General features: G+C 46.2%; 1 protein-coding gene across 15 annotated transcripts in view; it reads right to left on the reverse strand.

The window, feature by feature from the left end:
- Positions 1–18,140, reverse strand: part of DYRK2 (dual specificity tyrosine phosphorylation regulated kinase 2) — a 41,953-nt gene that overhangs the window by 12,817 nt on the left and 10,996 nt on the right. Inside the window, exons 2-8 of one of the 15 annotated variants that reach the window (XM_081589841.1) lie at positions 15,416–15,491; positions 13,522–13,688; positions 6,153–6,268; positions 4,254–4,316; positions 3,429–3,590; positions 959–1,159; positions 222–370 (exon numbers count right to left, since the gene is read on the reverse strand). In XM_081589841.1, coding sequence (XP_081445967.1) covers positions 222–370; positions 959–1,007 — 198 coding nt within the window. In that variant the 5' untranslated portion in view covers positions 1,008–1,159; positions 3,429–3,590; positions 4,254–4,316; ... (1 more) ...; positions 13,522–13,688; positions 15,416–15,491. Of the gene's footprint in view, positions 1–221; positions 371–958; positions 1,406–3,428; positions 3,591–4,253; positions 4,317–6,152; positions 6,269–13,521; positions 13,719–15,410; positions 15,492–18,140 lie in introns of those variants that run through there. The other 14 variants (XM_081589844.1, XM_081589843.1, XM_081589847.1 and 11 more) reach the window with 14 other exon arrangements.

Below are 18,140 nucleotides of genomic sequence, written 5' to 3' on the forward strand. Positions count from 1 at the left end.
CCCGTGCCACGAATCCTCCTTTGTGGCTGCAGCTTTGGGCTCGCCCAAGTTCCAGAGGGCGGCGTCCCGGAGAGGCCACTGGCCAGGGGCGTGGAGACACTCGCACTTCGACCTCTCTCCCCTCTCCCGGCTGCAGAACCCCCCCAAGTCCGGGTGCTGGTGCCCCGGGCCCCTCTCACGACCCCCGCCCCCCTCCCAGCCGCCCGCGGGCTGGGTCTCACCGTGTGGGCTGCGGCGGCAGCGTTGCTGGCTCGGAGAGGCGGCAGGGCGATGGGGGAGGGCGGGCCGGTCCCCACTCCGCTCCGGGGGGCCCCCGCACCGAGCCCCGGGGAAGCCTGAAGCTGGCGAACGGTGCTGTCCCCTCCTCGGCCTGGCAGCCACGCGCGGGAGGAGACAAAAGAGGGTCAAGGGGGAAAAAGTCACTGGGACCCCGTGGCCCCGCCCCGCCCCGCCCCACCCCTCCAGGCTGCGGAGCCCGCTCTCCTCCGGGCCGAGCCAGGGACCTTCAGTGCGAGCGCCCGGGGAGCGGCGGGAGGCCCCGGACGCAGAAACCCAGCGCGCCCGCGGGCGGGGCTCCGGCGGCTGCAAAGTTAAGTAGGGTTCCCCGCGCGCAAGCGAGTTCGCGACCCCTCCAGGGAGCCGGGCTGAGCCGAGCCGGCGGTCCACTCTGCGGGCGTCAGTAGGCCCGGAGCGGGACTGGACTGCCGACCCAGGCGCCGCCGCATCGCCGAGCCCTGGACTGGGGAGGTCAGGAACGGTTCCCCTCCGGCCGGAGGGCTCCGCTCCGAGGAGCCTCGGGGCCCGCGTGTTAACAATGAGCCGAGGCGAGGGCGCGCCGTCCACCCGGGGAACCCCGCGCCGCCCAGCCGCGGCGCAGACTTTGTTCGAGGTCCTGCTGGCAGCGGGCGCCCGCGCCACGAGGGCCGGCCTGGGGGCCGCGGGGGCCGGGCCTCCTTACCGGTTGGGTAGGCGGCGGGAGCGGCGGCCGAAGGTTTCCTGGTTAACATGGCCGCTGGAGAAGAAAATGCATCTCAAGGCTGCCGTCTCCGCCGCCGCCGCCGCCGCCCGTCCTGCTGCTACTTCTCGCGGCCGCCACCGCGGCCGCCCCCTGCTCGCCCCTTTGGCGGATCTCCGGCGCCTCCTCGCCGCCTCGCGTCAGCTACAGTCAGACACACACAGTCCGCTGCATCCCCTCGGCCCGGGCCCGCCGCCGCGAGCCCCCCGCTTTCCTCGCCGCCGCCGCCGTCCTCCTCTTCCTCGGGCGGCCGCAGCACCCTCCGGCCCGTGCACATGCCTCGCCCTCCCCGGCGTGCCGCGGGCCTCCCCGATTCCCTCACATAGGGCGCGGGGGAGCGGCGGGCTGCGCCGCCTGGGCCGACTCGCTCGGGAGCCTCCTCCCGGGCCCGCGCAGGCGCGCCCCCGCGCACACTCGCCGGGCGCCCGCGCGCCGCACGGCCCAGGAGGGCAGCCCCGCCCCCGCTCCCTCCGCCGCCGGGCAGGCCCCGCCCCCGGGCTCCCCCACCGCCGCCGCGCCACTCACTCCCGCGCCCACCCCTCCCCCACCCAGCCGCCCACCGAAGTCCCTCCCCGCTCGCCCCCCGCCCCCAGTCGTCGGCGTAGACACCCCTCCGCTCCCCGGAAAACTCCGCAGCCTCCGCTCGCCCTTCGCCTCCCCCTCCGGCCATCTGCACTGCTCCCCTCGGCGCCTCAGCTAACGACCTTCTGCCCTCCCCGGCCTCGTCCTCTCCCCGCCCAGCGCAACGCACCACCGCTTCCCTCCCACCGAAATCGCTGCAGAAACCCCCTCTTCCCCTTCCGAGCGCTTTCCCCAAACACGTATGCATTTTCAGCTTTCCGAACCTAATGGCTGCTCACAGACAATACTGCCCGCCCCCCTCCCCGCCTTCCGGGTCCCGGTGGCTTAACCACCCCATCGCCCCATCTGATCATGGAAATAACTTAGTTGTGCGAGGGTCACCTGGCTAAGGTAAGTCTAGCCCCGTTGGAGGGCCGACCCTTAGCCTGGTGACCCAGAACGTGGGCCAAGGAGGGGGCTGCCCTCCCACTTCCACCTCCACCACACATACTCCTTCCCCGGTTTACTGACACCAAATGACCGCTCTCCAGTCGCTAGGACGAGGGGAGGCAGCGAGGCGCGTGTGGACGGCTGCCGGGGAAGCAGCTGGCTGTGGGTTGCTAGGCAAAAATAAACATCAGAGACACCTCCCATTTCCTTAACAACTCCGAGCCTTTCCCTGCGCGGCCACTGGGAGAGGCACACCTTCCCAAGCGATACCTTCAATTCCTCTCCTCCAGAGACACAAAGTCTCTTTCCCTTTCCCATGCAAGACACGTGGAGAATTTCCCTTTTTATTTTGCCATATACAGTCTCTCTTTCCCTTGCAGACGGAAAAACTGCTTGCCCTTCTCACACGCGCCTCGTGTCATCTGTGGCACAGGCCTTTGTGCAAAGGTCACAGGTTTTGTTACTTCAGCGGGAGGGGAGATGGGAAGCGGGAACCTCGCCTTGCGCTTTCTTCCTGAGATTTGCCTGGTTTCTGAAGTTCTCCTGGGGGCCTAGGTCCCTTAAGTCTGTCCTGGGACTCTGCGGCCGGCCACCGGCCAGACCAAGTGTGCAGGCCCGAGCTAGTGCATACTCAAATCAGAATGGGGACCCATCCCCTCTACTGTTTGCAAATTGTCATAGCAACCTCCCAGCAACATCACTCTCAGCTTTATACAAATGCCCCCAAATGAGTGTTTCATATACACAATGGAATATTACTCAGCCATTAAAAAAATACATTTGAATCGGTTCTACTGAGATGGATGAAACTGGAGCCCATTATACAGAGTGAAGTAAGCCAGAAAGAAAAACAACAATACAGTATACTAATGCATATATATGTAATTTGAAAGATGGTAACGATAACCCTATATGCGAGACAGAATAAGAGACACAGATGCATAGAACAATTTTATGGACTCTGAGGGAGAAGGTGAGGGTGGGACGTTCTGGGAGAATAGCATTGAAACATGTATATTATCATATGTGAAACAGAACACCATTCCATGTTCGATGCATGAGACAAGGGCTCAGGGCCGGGGCAATGGGATGACCCAGAGGGATGGGATGGGGAGGGAGGTGGGTGGGGGGTCCAGGAAGGGGAACACATGTAAACCCATGGCTGATTCATGTCAATGTATGGCAAAAACTATTACAATATTGTAAAGTAATTAGCCCCCAACTAAAATAAATAAATTTATAAAAAAAGAAAACAAAACAAAGTTACAGTGTGACTGTCTCAGAGTCTCCAGGGATCCCACACGGGGCAGCAAGGATTGAGAGCATTGGCGGCAGCAAGGATTGAGAGCATTGGCAGAGAGAACAGGTGGCAAAGCATAAAATTGTGCCTGGTAATATGTACCTCAAACGAATCCTCTCTGTGCCTTCTCTTAATGAAGTAGAACCACAGTGAAACAATCAATCCGATAATAAGCCTTTACAAAAGAAGATCTGGTCCTGATCTGGTCCCAGAAGAGGATAGTTCCCTTTGCTTGTCATCACAGGCTATCACATTCAGATTCACCTGGGGAAACATGTTCGGTATTCTCAGTGAAAAGAGATTCCTTCGTAGCAGAGTTGAAGCTAGAACTCATTTTCTGAGTCCCTCTAATCTAACTCTGCTCTCTGTTACAATACCTTGGCTTTTTAAGAAACCTCACACCTCTTTTCCTTCCTTCCCTTTCAAAACAATTATTTTCATACTGTTTCCCTTTTCTTAATGAGCCTTCCGTACAACTGATGTTCAAATGAAAAATGTGAAGCCAAAAATTCAATTTTGATATAATGTGACACTGTTATTTTACTCAAATAATTATTATGTTACTTCAACAGAAGCTAAATATTCTCCTGCTTTTTCATGAATAAGAAAAACAATAACTACTAGATGTCATAGTTTGTGAAATCCGTATTAGTAATATTAATTTCCACATTAAACATGAGGAAAAGGAACACTGACTTTTTTTTCCAGTGAAGGGACACAATGAATCATTAACTTTGATCAAAGAAAAACTGTATGTTTAGAGAACTTTTCCTAGTATATTGCTTTATGACATGACAAGAGCAATTTCCATTTTTTTATTTTTTGCTTTCTTAAGGAAAATTTGCAATTAATCTAATATCTTTTTTATCTTAATTATAAGTGCTACACCTTTCAAATCAAAGACTTAAAAATCATATTCTCACTGACCTCTGATTAGTATTTACAATTGCTTGGATTTCTCTCATTCTGTTTATTATTGATGACTCCAACCTGTATTAATGGCAAATATAGAAAGATGAACAAATGCACTCCCCGAGCTTTTGAAGAGAATGAACTAGGTGAATTCTAGGAGTTACCCTCAAACTTTATTATTCTAATGCATCATTACTAATTACATTAACCTCTGTATAGAACCCTTTCACAAATACTATCGTGTTTAATCGTCACAACTCATAACCAGACCAGAGTTGTATTGATGTTAATAGTAACCACATCAGAGGCTCCATTCAGTTAGTAAGACTCCGCTCTTTGGTTCTTGCCCATTGTAAAAACGTCCTCTGCTCTGAATGTTTACAAAATCCAGATTGAAATAACAGGTAGGCAGGGTGAGCGAGAAAGAAACTTTGGGGAATTCAGCCTCATGTCTTGTAGAAGGGAGTTGATTCTTCACTAGGAAAAGTGCTGATCACAGAGAAAATTGGAAATGTACAAGAACATTGCTAGTTTCAAAACTTATTCACTCACTTAATATCTTTATCCCAGAAACATTTACAAAGAATTTAGTATGTGCTGGGCCTAGAGGACAGGATGAATCATCAGATGTAGTGGGAGACTTCATTTGGGCAGTTTGTTAGGACCTCATTCTTTTATTCAATGAAGCAATAAACAGTAAGCACCTAACATATTTTTGATACTGTTGATACTGGAGCTGTACATTTAAATAAAGAATCCTTGGCTCTGGCCATGGATATTAAGAATCACAAGCCAGTAGGGGAGATGAGATACTTAATGATGCGATGGGACAGAAATCGAGGCAGGCAGGAGGCACAGTGGTGGTCCATGGGAAGGAATCATGACTTCAGCTTAAGTGGTGACTTGCCTCAAAAGTGCTGTGATGTTAAAGATACTTGGGAGTTTGGCAGTCAGACAAGCCAGGCTAGGACATTCTAGGCAGAATAGGATGTGCAGTGGATGTACAAGTAGAAGAAAACATAGTGTCCTTTGGGAGGAGTGTAACCAGTTCAAAACAGAGGAAGCTGGAAGTGCAAGGAGAGAGGCTTAGTACTGCTATGTTTATAAGGTTAGGGATATTGATGATACATTTGGGGTAAGAATGATCTGAAACTTTACTAGCTCTGGAAATGTGAAAACAAAGTACAAAGTCTTTTAAAGCAGTTAAGGTAATTCCTAAGGAACTGACTCATTTTGGATAACCTAGACCTGTCAGTTAGGCCTAACGCCCCTTAGAAGGCTACCATTTACTGACGGTATCATCCCTGTGTCCATCACCAAGGTCCAGAACCATCTAGAGAAGAATATCAAGACCACATGGCCTGAAGTTCAAGAATGTTACCTCCTCAGATGTAGGGGGCATGGATGTCATAACCAAATGGGCACTGGTATTTGCATTTGCCTCTGTGGCCACTGCCGATGTGGAAATCTGGAAGAAATGTCTGTACCACTAGAGAGCTGGTGATCTGAAGTGTCTAAACAGGTTGGTGGTGTTCTGGTCAGGGTACTTACAGAGCCAGTTTCCTTAGTCCTGGGGAAGGGGGATGCATTTGTCCCCTGGGTGAACTAGGTATCTGAAAAGGCTAGGCATACTGTCCAGCATTTCTTAGGGATGGTTCATCTGCTTTTTTTCCAACTGCATCCTAAGGATCGAGTTAATGTTAAAAAGAAGTAAGCAGAGAAAAGAGAAAGCTATATCCTGGATGTGGAAAGTGCTGTGTGGGGCCTCTACCTTTGATGCCACCAGGCCAAGTGCCAGCAGAGTGGTGCCCAGTGTGTCCAGGAGCTTCAGAGGGATAGGAGGGGCATCACTAGGTAGGGCCCCCAGCAGCAGGCCCCTAGGCCAGGGCATCCCCTGCCACTGGCTCAACTCACAGAATACTTGCTAGTAGAGTCAGTCACCAGGAGACAGGATCACCAGGCCACACTGGGAGCTACCAGCCAGAAACAGGCTGATTCCAGGACACCAGCAACCATGCAGGTCCTTGTACCTGTTAAGGAATGAATAAATAAGAATAGCACAGCAACTCCAAGAGCGACTCTCTACTGAGAAGTCTGCTGTAAAAGAAACAGTGGTTCAATGCTGCAAGCCAGAGAAGAGTAGGGGACAGGGCCTGTGGTTCCAGCTCTTGGGATCTTTGGTGACGCTCTAACCAAAAGTTATGCCATCTAGAAGCTGCTGTTGCTGCTAAGTCACTTCAGTCATGTCCAATTCTGTGCAACCCCATAGACGGCAGCCCACCAGGCTCCTCTGTCCCTGGGATTCTCCAGGCAAGAATACTGGAGTGGGTTGCCATTTCCTTCTCCAGGAATCTGAAGCTAGGAAGGGGCTAGTGGGAAGGAGTGGGTGCCCATGGCTGCAATGGGTACTGCTCCTGGCTTGCCTTACCACAGACTCGATAAAAACATTTAAATGGTGCACAATTTAGTTTAGCCTAGGATGGGCTAAGAGTGAACATCCACATTCAAACTTATAAACAATGAAAAGGGATTCCACTCCACTTCTACAAAAGATCTATAAGAGTACCTGCTTTCCCTAACAGAAAGAAATCCAAAGAGGATTTTCATTTTTATGACAAAAAAAAAAAAAGGTGAAAGCAAAAATAACACCCTTCAACATTTGTTTTGCAATGAGTTCTTAGAGGCATCACACATCCCAGGGAACCAGAGTGACGCCACCAAGTTCTTTCCCCTGAAAATGCATCTAAGCACAAAGCCACCATCACTTTGAACTTATCTGCTTTATCTGGACTTATTCTGCTCCTTTGTTAGCAGGATATGTCCTCAGGTCACTATTTCTCCACTTGATGCCATTTTGGCTTATGAAAAGTTTCAAAGGAATGCTGTACTTTGAATAGTGGGGGGAAACTATGTATGTATGTATATAATCAATTATCAGCTCCTACTACATGACCTACATGGGCTTCCCCTGTGGCTCAGAGGGTAAAGCGTCTGTGTGCAATGCGGGAGACCTAGGTTCGATCCCTGGGTCGGGAAGATCCCCTGGAGAAGGAAATAGCAACCCACTCCAGTACTCTTGCCTGGAAAATCCCATGGAAGGAGAAGCCTGGTAGGCTACAGTCCGTAGGGTCGCAAAGAGTCAGACACGACACGACTGAGCGACTTCTTTCACTTTCACTTTCACTACATGACAGGCATTGATCTTGGTATTTGGAACAAAACAAATAAGATCCTTGCTCCATGGGTCTTGTCTTCTGGTGCAAGGAGGATAACAAGTAATGGACAATACATACATCACATGTCAGAGAGTGATAAATACTATATAGAACATGATGTGATGTAAGCGGGGACAGAGAAATGGGAGGTGGTACTGTTTTACTGAGGATCATCAGTGAAGGCCTCTCAACATTATAGCAGACTTGAAAGAAGTACAAAGCATGTGGAAATCTGTAGGCAAAGGACCCAGCAGATGCACAGGCCCTGAAGTGGAAATATACTTCAGGCACAGCCAGAGGGCATATGGCTAGAGAAGTGGCATGGGCAAGAGCTAGGAAGTCTCAGGGTTGAGGTCAGAGGGACAGCTAAAGCCGCATTAAGGAAACTGGATTTTACTTTAAGTTGGGAAAGTAAGGCTTAGATGCTTCAAAAGATACCAAACCAAAAGTGGGAAGTAGGGAGAAGGAGGTTCAAGAGAGAAGGGACCTTGCATATATATGTATGCATGTGTGCTAAGTCACTTATGTCCGACTACTTGCAACTCTATGGACTGTAACCCACAAAGCTCCTATATCCATGGGATTCTCCAGGCAAGAACACTGGAGTGGGTTGCCATGCCCTCCTCTAGGGGACTTTCCCAACCCAGAGATCGAACCTGAATTTCTTCCATCTCCTGCACTGGAAGGTGGGTTCTTTACTACTAGCACCACCTATGTTGAGTGCACCAATTATGTTGTGTTGCTGTGTGGCAGATACCAACACAACATTGCAAAGCAATTATCCTCCAATTAGGAAAAAAAAAAAAGGTGCGAGAGGTTAAAACCAGCCCTTTCCCCCTTTATTTTTCATGCAATCTCAATGTATATGCATTTTTACACTTTTCCTAGTTCACACTGAGCTAAGCACTGTCGAAGACAAAGACCAAACACAACATGGTCTCTACCCTTTAAGTCTAGTTTGGGAGAAAACTTATACTCCAGGAAACTTTTCAACCCCACAATAAAGACCACATGTTGCGTGTTTTCCTTTTGCCCCTCAGATCCACTCTTCCCACCCTACTCTATGCCACAGGGTGCTCTACAGACAGCGTCAATGGGCTCTCATACCCAGTGGCTTCCAGCTGGATTAGCTGATGGAAAGTTCTGGCAAGAGACCCAAGGCTCAGGACAATGAGGTCAAGCTCTTGATCTTCCTGTCTTCCTGCCATGACCGCTTGCCACAGACCGGCCAGGATCCTTGACCTCAGCTCTTGTCAGATAGCCCTTTCCTACAGCTACAGCTTGGAGTTCTCAAAACCATTCAGTTCCCTTGCCCTTTCAAGCCTACAGGTGGTTAAGAGTTTCCTGAAGTTGCTAGCTCCATGCTGCTTCATTTTCCCTTGCTTATTTCTCTTTACCCAACCCATACTTTTGCACATAGTCTTTTAGCTAAACTCTGTGTCATGTTTTTTTTCCTCTGGGTCCTAAGTGATAATCGAGCTTCCCCAGCAAGTAAAAAAGGTAAGCAACAGGCTCAGCGGGTAAAGAATCCACCAACAAATCAAGAGACACAGGAGACGCAGATTTGATCCCTGGGTCAGGAAGATCCCCTGGAGGAGGAAATGGCAAACCACTCCAGTATTCTGGAGAATTCCATGGACAGATGAGCCTGGCAGACTACCAGTCTAAAGGATCACAAAGAGTCAGACATGCTGCTGCTGCTGCTGCTGCTGCTAAGTCGCATCAGTCGTGTCCAACTCTTCGTGACCCCATGGACTGTAGCCTACCAGGCTCCTCCATCCATGGGATTTTCCAGGCAAGAGTACTGGAGTAGGTTGCCATTGCCTTCTCCAGAGTCAGACATGACTGAGCAACTAAGCACACTTAAGTGATACAGAGGATAACATATATATATAGTATACGTTATGGGATCTAGATACCATAGAACCTGAAAGGGCCAGGAGAATCTGGGTTTGATGGAAAAGTCAGTATAGGAATCTTGGAGAAGATAGAATCTGATCTGGGCCTCATAAAACGGGCAGGCTTCCCTTAAGCAGAAGAAAAAGCACTCTGGGTCAGGGGAACAACGTGGGGGAAGGCAGAGAAGTGGGAATCAGCACTGGAAAAGTAATAGCCCCTAGAGTAGAGATGAGGATAGAAAACAAGATGGCAGGTGGCAGAGTGCATGTGCCCAGGTCCCAGACTACAGTGGAAGCTGAACAGGCAAGTTTCTACGTGGTGTAGATGGAAACACAGAGCCACTGGAGATTTCCATGTTAAGCAAGAAATGTAGATCAATTTAGCTGGAGGGGGCTTCCCTGGTGGCTCATATGGTAAAGAATCTGCCTGCAATGCAGGAAACCCAGGTTCTATCCCTGGGTGGGGAAGATTCCCTGGAGAAGGGAATGGCAACCCACTCCAGTATTCTTTCCTGGTGAATTCGATGGACAAGAGGAGTCTGGTGGGTTATGGGATTGCAAAGAATCAGACACGACTGAGTGACTATGCTTTTCATTTTCACTAGAGCTCAAGAGAGAGGTCTTTGAAATGGGGAGAGGCCAGAAGTAACGGAGGGGGCAGATGGTTTCCTTGCTACATCTGGATTTCAGAAGCAGACACAATTCTTAAAGCTACTTATCTAGGCATTTTGCAATAAAGCTCATTAAATGATCTGCTAAAAGTAAGACATAACTAAGAACTTACAGATTAAAAAAGCTTTGAATCCAAAAAGATTCCCCCATCATGCCCTTTCTCAGTGGTCAGTAGAGAAGGTTTACCAATCACTCAAGGAGAAAATAAGGTATTATAAATAAGAATAAATGGTGCCATTACTTCATGGCAAATAGATAGAGGAAAAGTGGAAACAGTGATAGATTTTATTTTGGGCAGGCTCCAAAATCACTGAGGATGGTGACTGCACTCATGAAATTAAAAGAAGCTTGTTCCTTGGAAGAAAAGCTATGACAAACCTAGAGAACATATTAAAAAGCAGAGACAACACTTTGCCAAAAAAGATCTGTATAGTCGAAGCTATGGTCTTTCCAGTAGTCATATACGAATGTGAGAGTCAGACCATAAAAAAGGCTGAGCACTGAAGAACTGATGCATTTGAACTGTGGTGTTGGAGAAGACTCTTGAGAGTCCCTGGGACCATAAGGAGATCAAACCAGTCAATCCTAAAGTAAATCAACCCTGAAAACTCATTAGAAGGACTGATGCTAAAGCTGAAGCTCTAACACTTTGGCCACCTAATGCAAACAGCCAACTCATTGGAAAAGACCCTAATACTGTGAAAGATTGAAGACAGAGGATGAGATGGTTGGATGGCATCACCAATCCAATGGACATGAACTTGGACAAACTCCTGGAGATGGTGAGGGACAGGGAGGCGTGGCATGCTGCAGTCCATGGAATTGCAAAGAGTTAGACATGACTTGACTGAACAACAACAAGAGATTTGACAAGATTACAACCATGATGACCTCAACCTCATTATTATCAACAATAGCATTTTAAGCACGCAATGAACTTTTGGGGGAACCCTCTCATGTTTATATGGTCATTCAGCTCTCTGGTTATCTGTGGTAACCAATAACTCAAGGCAAGCATACATAATAGATGAGTAGAGTGAGAATTCCTTGGACAGAGAATTCTGGCGGGCTATGGACCATGGGGTTGCAAAGAATGGGACATGACTGAGTGATTAACACGTTCACACTTTCACTTTCAGAGTGAGATGAAAACAGCAAAGTGACACACCATCCCCAGAACCACCGGTAGGAGTAGAGGAGGCACTACGGTCAGAATTCAGTTTTGTCGATTATAATACAGTTTTTTTCTCCCAAACCAAGTTATTATAAAATTTCCTCCATTTCAGAGATGAAGGGATATATACTCCTTAAAGGGATGTATGCATGCCACGTAAAGGACAAGTCTTAAAACATTGGGACTTTGGGGACAAATTTTTTATTGTGGCTTCCCCCAAGAATGATTTCCGTCTGTCCTTAATTAAAAATCAGAATTAAAGACTGAACTTCACCAGAGTCACAAAGTGTCCAAAGACAAGTAACTCATTTCTTCTTTATATTATTTGTAGCAAACCAGCCCTTTGCCTCAAGCAAATGGAAAAGAGGAGTCTATATTAATTGAAGTGGGTCCTCTCAACCAACATGGCCTTCCCATGGTGGAATCTAGACCACGTAAAGTTCTTGGGGAATTGCTCTTCATTAAATCATACATTTACATACATCTACACTGTCATTCAGGTTAAAGCCTGACTTAACAATGCTCATGCTTATTCAGTTCAGTTCAGTTAAGTTCAGTCACTCAGTCATGTCTGACTCTTTGCGACCCCATGAACCACAGCACGCCAGGCCTCCCTGTCCATCACCAACTCCCGGAGTCCACCCAAACTCATGTCCATAGAGTTGGTGATGCCATCTAACCATCTCATCCTCTGTCGTCCCCTTCTCCTCCTGCCCTCAATATTTCCCAGCATCAGGGTCTTTTCAAATGAGTCAGCTCTTCGCATCAGGTGGCCAAAGTATTGGAGTTTCAGCTTCAGCATCAGTCCTTCCAATGAACACCCAGGACTGATCTCCTTTAGAATAGACTGGTTGGATCTCCTTGCAGCCCAAGGGACTCTCAAGAGTCTTCTCCAACACCACAGTTCAAAAGCATCAATTCTTTGGCGCTCAGCTTTCTTCCTAGTCCAGCTCTCACATCCATACATGACCACTGGAAAAACCATAGCCTTGACTAGACAGACCTTTGTTGGCAAAGTGATGTCTCTGCTTTTTAATATGCTGTCTAGGTTGGTCATAACTTTCCTTCCAAGGAATAAGTGTCTTTTAATTTCATGGCTGCAATCACCATCTGCAGTGATTTTGGAGCCCAGAAAAATAAAGTCAGCCACTGTTTCCACTGTTTCCCCATCTATTTGCCATGAATTGATGGGACCAGATGCCATGATCTTAGTTTTCTGAATGTTGAGCTTTAAGCCAACTTTTTTACTCTCTTTTTTCACTTTCATCAAGAGGCTCTTTAGTTCTTCTTCACTTTCTGCCATAAGGGTGGTGTCATCTGCATATCTGAGGTTATTGATATTTCTCCTGGCAATCTTAATTCCAGCTTGTGCTTCCTCCAGCCCAGCATTTCTCATTGTGTACTCTGCATATAAGTTAAATAAGCAGAGTGACAATATACAGCCTTGACATACTCCTTTTCCTATTCGGAACCGGTCTGTTCATTAAGGTAGTATAAACAATCAGTGGATCAGCTAAGCCAGACCCACTTTCATCTTCAACTACCTTGGCAAAATCAAGACAAGTCATTTTTGGTGAGTAATTTGGGTAGTTGTTGTTAAATAGCCCTGGAACATTTTTTAACACTTTCATATTCCAAAATATCTTTGTTTGAAGAAAAGCCACTCTAAATATCACTATGAACAATTACTTTGTGCTTGCTAGTTATCTCTAACAACGTGATAATGGACAAGGCCCTTTGTTCACATAGCAATGTTCTCTAACAAAGGTTTTGAAATACAGAAAATCTGAAGGCCAGTAAGCAAACACCTGCATTTAGCACATATGCAGGTGAATGGTCCTTGATCATCTCCAGGTGGCATAAATAACAAAAATTAGCCAAGAGAAGATGAGCAACCAGTGGGCAGATAATAATGGATGTGAAGAAGAGAGGAGTTTGTGAAGTAAAAAGAGGATTGCTTTTGGAGAAAGAAAAGATAGTTTTCTCATGATCTGGAAGGGAGAGAAAAGAAAGTAGCTGGCAGGGTAGAGAGAGTAATGCTTTACAAGAACAGCAAAAGAGAACTAAATCATAATGAAAGTACCAGTAAGAATTAAGACGAAAAAAAATGGGTGCAGGAAGAGAGCAAGAATGAGAGGGGAGAAGGGGGAGGAACCTTACAGAAAATTTTATAAGGAAGAAGAGGGGCATGGTGAAATGTGTGAGGTGAGGCTGAACACAAGATAAAAGTGAGAAAACAAAACACAGGACTGCAGCAGAACCAGAATGCTCAAATCGAATGATTTTCTAAAAATACACACAGTTGTGCCTGTGGCTGACCTTACCTAAGGGTTCTTTCTGTTGCTTTGTCTGCCTCTTTCCATGTAGAGTTATCTGTGGTCCCCTCTCACTGGGGTTGTTCCATTCCAGTGCTCTGACTTCCCTTCTTTCTCCTCTACCACCAATGCTTTACCATCTTTCCTCTTTGCCTAATCCATAGCAAGTGAGGAACCTGCCAAACGTTTCATGTAATACATACACACTTTAGCAAAAAAAAAAAAAAAATTCTCAATTGCTTTCTCCTGGAACTATGTGTCAAGTTCTGTGCTTGTGCACTGTTTTGTCTGAACCATCTCCTTTAATTATCCTACAATTCAGTGGAGCAGGTATAGTATTATCCTGATTTTAGAGATAAGACTCAGGTCTCAGTGAGTTGTTAGTAATGGGCAGTGAACAGGTTAGGATTCAGGGAAATCCAGAGCTCACTCTTATCCATCCAGAACCGATTAAGAGGGAGATAGCATATAGTTCTCAGACTGCATACTGCTTGGGGCACGAAGGATGCCCACGGAGCTCCATCTGACCTAACAGTATCACCTTCACTTCCCTGCTGGTATTTCTGTACTTCCCCTCAGTGGCTGAGTAGTGGAAAAACAGAGAATTCCCCTCCAAAGAAGTCCTGCCATTAGTGTGCTCAACCTAAGCAGAATCCGGGGCCACTTCCTCTTTTGCTGTAGGTCTGTTTCCATGGTGCTGTTTCCCAGCTTGGCCTGGATTTTGTCTTCCCTTCCCTCAGTTGAACAGAATTGCTTCCTCTAACTACTGAGCTATTAAGACAGCATCTGGGAAATGATGAAGCAAGACCCAGGGGATTTAGGCAAAGAAATGAAGTATCAGCTATATGAACTAGTAGAGAATTACCCATTTCTGATGTGATTCAGTCAAGTATCATGCTATTTGTAAATGAAAATGTTAAATAATAATCTCACTTAGTAAAGAAAGATTATCCAACACTAAGAACCTACTATCTTCTATTTCAGATCTTTGAAACACAGAAGTGTGTACTACATGGTATTTCTTCATTGAGAAATAAAAAGTCAACATAATCTTTTGCTGTAAGCACCCTTTTATCTAAAACTGTTGTGGACTGAGAACATAGATCTCATGAGATGACTAACATCCATAACCCAAGTATTTAACGAGAAAAAAATAATATGCTGACCCTCTAAAAAGAAACAATATTCTCTAACCTAATAAGGCAAGGGAAAAGAGAAAAGACACCTCCCTTTCTTCCCTTTTTCAATAAAAGGAGTTTCGCATGAAGCTAACTGGTAGTAAAGGGTGTCTAAAAGGTCTGTTTATGAAGAGTAAGTCAGGAGGAAGCACTAATATCCTGAAATCCTACGGGGTTTTACAAAGTGCCAAAGAAATCACTGAGCAAACACATGGCTAGCAGGCATTTGCACCAGAGCCTACAGCAGAAAACTTCCTTATTTGTGAGCAGGGTCACATTTTCAACAACAGCTTCTAACCTCAGGCTTACCCCTCCTTAGCCCTATGTCAGCAAATCTCTCCAAAGTTTGCCTAGGAAGACCTGCTCCATTTACAGGTAACTGACCAAGATAGATTTGTCAACTCGGAGCCAAGCTCTTCCACTTTGCTTTTTCCTCCACAGTTTTCCACACATCTTTTCCATAGTCAGGAAAGTTTTACTGAAGGCATCAGAGATTATATGCAAAATGGGGGTTGGGTGAAATAAATTAAAATGATCCTTCCTCTCTCTAAATTCTAAGCTCTTTTCTATTTTCATCTGGAGCAACAGATACTTAAAAAAAAATTCCCCCCAAAAACCCAAGAGCATTTTGATTTGTCACTGCATGGAGATTTGAAGTCTCCATCTGCACCCTCGCTCTCCTGGGAATTGGAGCTAGCACTGGGCAGAATTAAGCGACACCTCACACTTCCAGTTCATCTCCTTTCCAGACTTCTGGAGCCTCTGTTGTTCCTTCTTGCTTACTGTCTCAGCTCCCCGCCCCTGTTGAGAACAGAAAAAAATTAAAAGTCACTCTCTCGCATAATGTGTTAGTTAATTAAGTGTTTTAAGACATCACCCTACCCTGGGACAGCTGCTTTCTCAATTATTTTAGTAAAAAGAAGGAAGACTTCTGCCCGCCACCCCATCTATCTGTGTGAGTAGAAATGAAGCCACCATAGGGCAAGCAAAGTTTCCTGGGAAGACAGAACTCTGCCCAGATCTTTTTCAAATCACAGGGCCTGAACCCTGGTTTAGCTGTCCGCTTGGGTTCACCCAGCTTAGAGGACATCCAGATGCGAACCAAAGGAATTCAAGCATCCCTCTAAAGCTATTCACTCATCCAGTATGCTTGCTTTTTAATGGAAATTTCTATATTGAATGATGGAGAAAATGAGTTACAGGAAAGACTATGTAGACTGACCTTAATCATAATGAAAACTGCTCCCTCCATTTGTTCATTCCAGTTAGAATCAGTCCTTTCCCACCAGCCTATATAATTTCTGAAGCTGAGCATCCTCAAAAAAATATTTCACAAGAAGTTTGCAAAATGTCAACCATTTTGGAAGCAGCAGGGCATGGCTGCCTCATTCTGCATTATACTTAATTTAATGTAGACTTTAGTTTGAGGAGATTTATGCAAGAATAGTAACAAAAGTCAGTAACTTTTATTTTTAAAAACCCCCAAAAGGAGTTATTTTTATTATATGATTACCTTATATTTATTCTTTATATTAGCAGTTCATAGTGAAACAGAAACTCCAGGTCCTACACAAAAAAGAATGGGTTCTCCTGTGTAGGAGAAATAATTGTCATAACTATGTTAGAATTTAATGGCTCAATTTAGTCAATAGTTAAAACTATTCATGTGTAAATAGCAGTGTTAGAAGTTGTGAAGTGGGGGCCTTAAGACTGAAAGCAGCTTGCAGATAATGTTTTGTTTGGCTTACATAGTGCCCTTCAGAAATGTGAACTAAATGACAGTATTTACAAATCAGGAGCTTTCACATAAATATCTAGATGTCTGGCTTTTCTTAAAATCAGGTAAGATCTAACCACTCTGTGCTCCCAGTCTTGTATGACGACAAAGAGCCCTCCCGACAACCCCCGCGCCCCGACAAGCTCCCTTTCGGAGGAAACCTGTGCCCAGCTGATGGATCACCTCAGTCGCCACCACTTCCTGTTATTGTGCATGTGTGAGCATGAGCGCAGGAGGCTGGCTTTACCCATTGACACTACCTGCCTTTCTCCAGAAGGCATTTGGTTTTCTAACCTCTACTTTAAGCTTTGTATTTCCTGAAATTTCCTCACTGCCATTCCCTGTTGCTCCAAATTTATCTCTTCATTTCTTTTTCCATTTCTCACGCTCCATGTCTTGTTGCTACTGCCATCCCTGACAGAGGTCAATTGCAATTGGAGTAGTCATGCTGAGAGCTTTCAAACTATTTTGTGCAAAAATACATATCTGGCACAGGAAACATTGTTTGCCCGTGTGCTTGAAAATCAAACCAATCTATACTTAGTACCAAAGAGTGTGGAAACACTTAAAACCACGGCCTATTTGAGATTGAACTGCAGTTAAACCTGCTCTCTTTTACCCTTTGGTGCCTGTTGCAGCTGCTGTAAGCAGAATTCGCTCTATCTGGGACTCTTTCTACTCATAAGCATACAAATTATATTCTTCCTGTTAGTCTTTTGCTTTCTCTGAAAGCAGGGTTGAGGTTCCAAATTTCTTCTAGAAGTTCACAAACATATTTTATATCAAGTGGCAATTCATGTATGTTTCAGTAGTATAGAAACACGTAGCTGGAAGGGCTATATTCAGGACACAGAGGAATCAGAAAGCCAACTGCATATTCCACACTGCTGCTTAGATAGCTAATAAATAGGTGTCTCAAACTTATTGTGTCTAATAGCACATGTCTAATTTCAGCTCTCCAAACTTGTTTATCCCAGCGGGATTCCTATTCAGCAAATGGCAACTCCAGCCTTTCAGTTGTTCAGGCTAAAAGCCTTGGAGTCATTCTTGGTTTTTCTCTTGTTCTTATACCTCACATTTCATCCATTTGCAAATCCTGTTGGTTGCACATCCAAAAATGTCCAGAATCCATCCATTCCTCACTACTGCCATTAATATCAACATAACCAAAGGCACTGTTATCTCTCACCTGATTTACAGAAGTAGGCTGTTACTTGGTCTCTCTTGTCCGTTTTAGTTCATTCTCTAAACAATAGCCATACCGCTCTTCTTAAACGTAAGATCGTGACACTCCTCAGAACTCCCCAAATTTCCCATTTTCCAGACGAAAAGCCAAAATCCTTAGAGTAGCCCAGGTTACTATATGATTTACGTGCTGTCCCCTCATCCTTATGCCTCTAAACTTACATCCCGTTCTTGCACCCGGCCTTGTTCAGTTTGCTCCAGTCAGACTGATCCTGTTCCCATTCCTCAAATACACATGCCCCACCTCAGAGCTTTAGTATCTCTGGGTCCTTTGCCTAGAATGCTCTTCCCTTAGAAAATCCTCAACTCCTTGAACTCAGTCATGTCTGACTCTCTGTGACCCCATGGACTGTAGCCCACAAGGCACCTCTGTCCATGGGATTCTCCAGGCAAGAATACTGAAGTGGGTTGCCATTTCCTTCTCCAGG

Source organism: Giraffa tippelskirchi, chromosome 4 (genome assembly GCF_054371585.1).
Source record: "Giraffa tippelskirchi isolate mGirTip1 chromosome 4, T2T-mGirTip1v1.2.pri, whole genome shotgun sequence".
Lineage (NCBI taxonomy): Eukaryota > Metazoa > Chordata > Mammalia > Artiodactyla > Giraffidae > Giraffa > Giraffa tippelskirchi.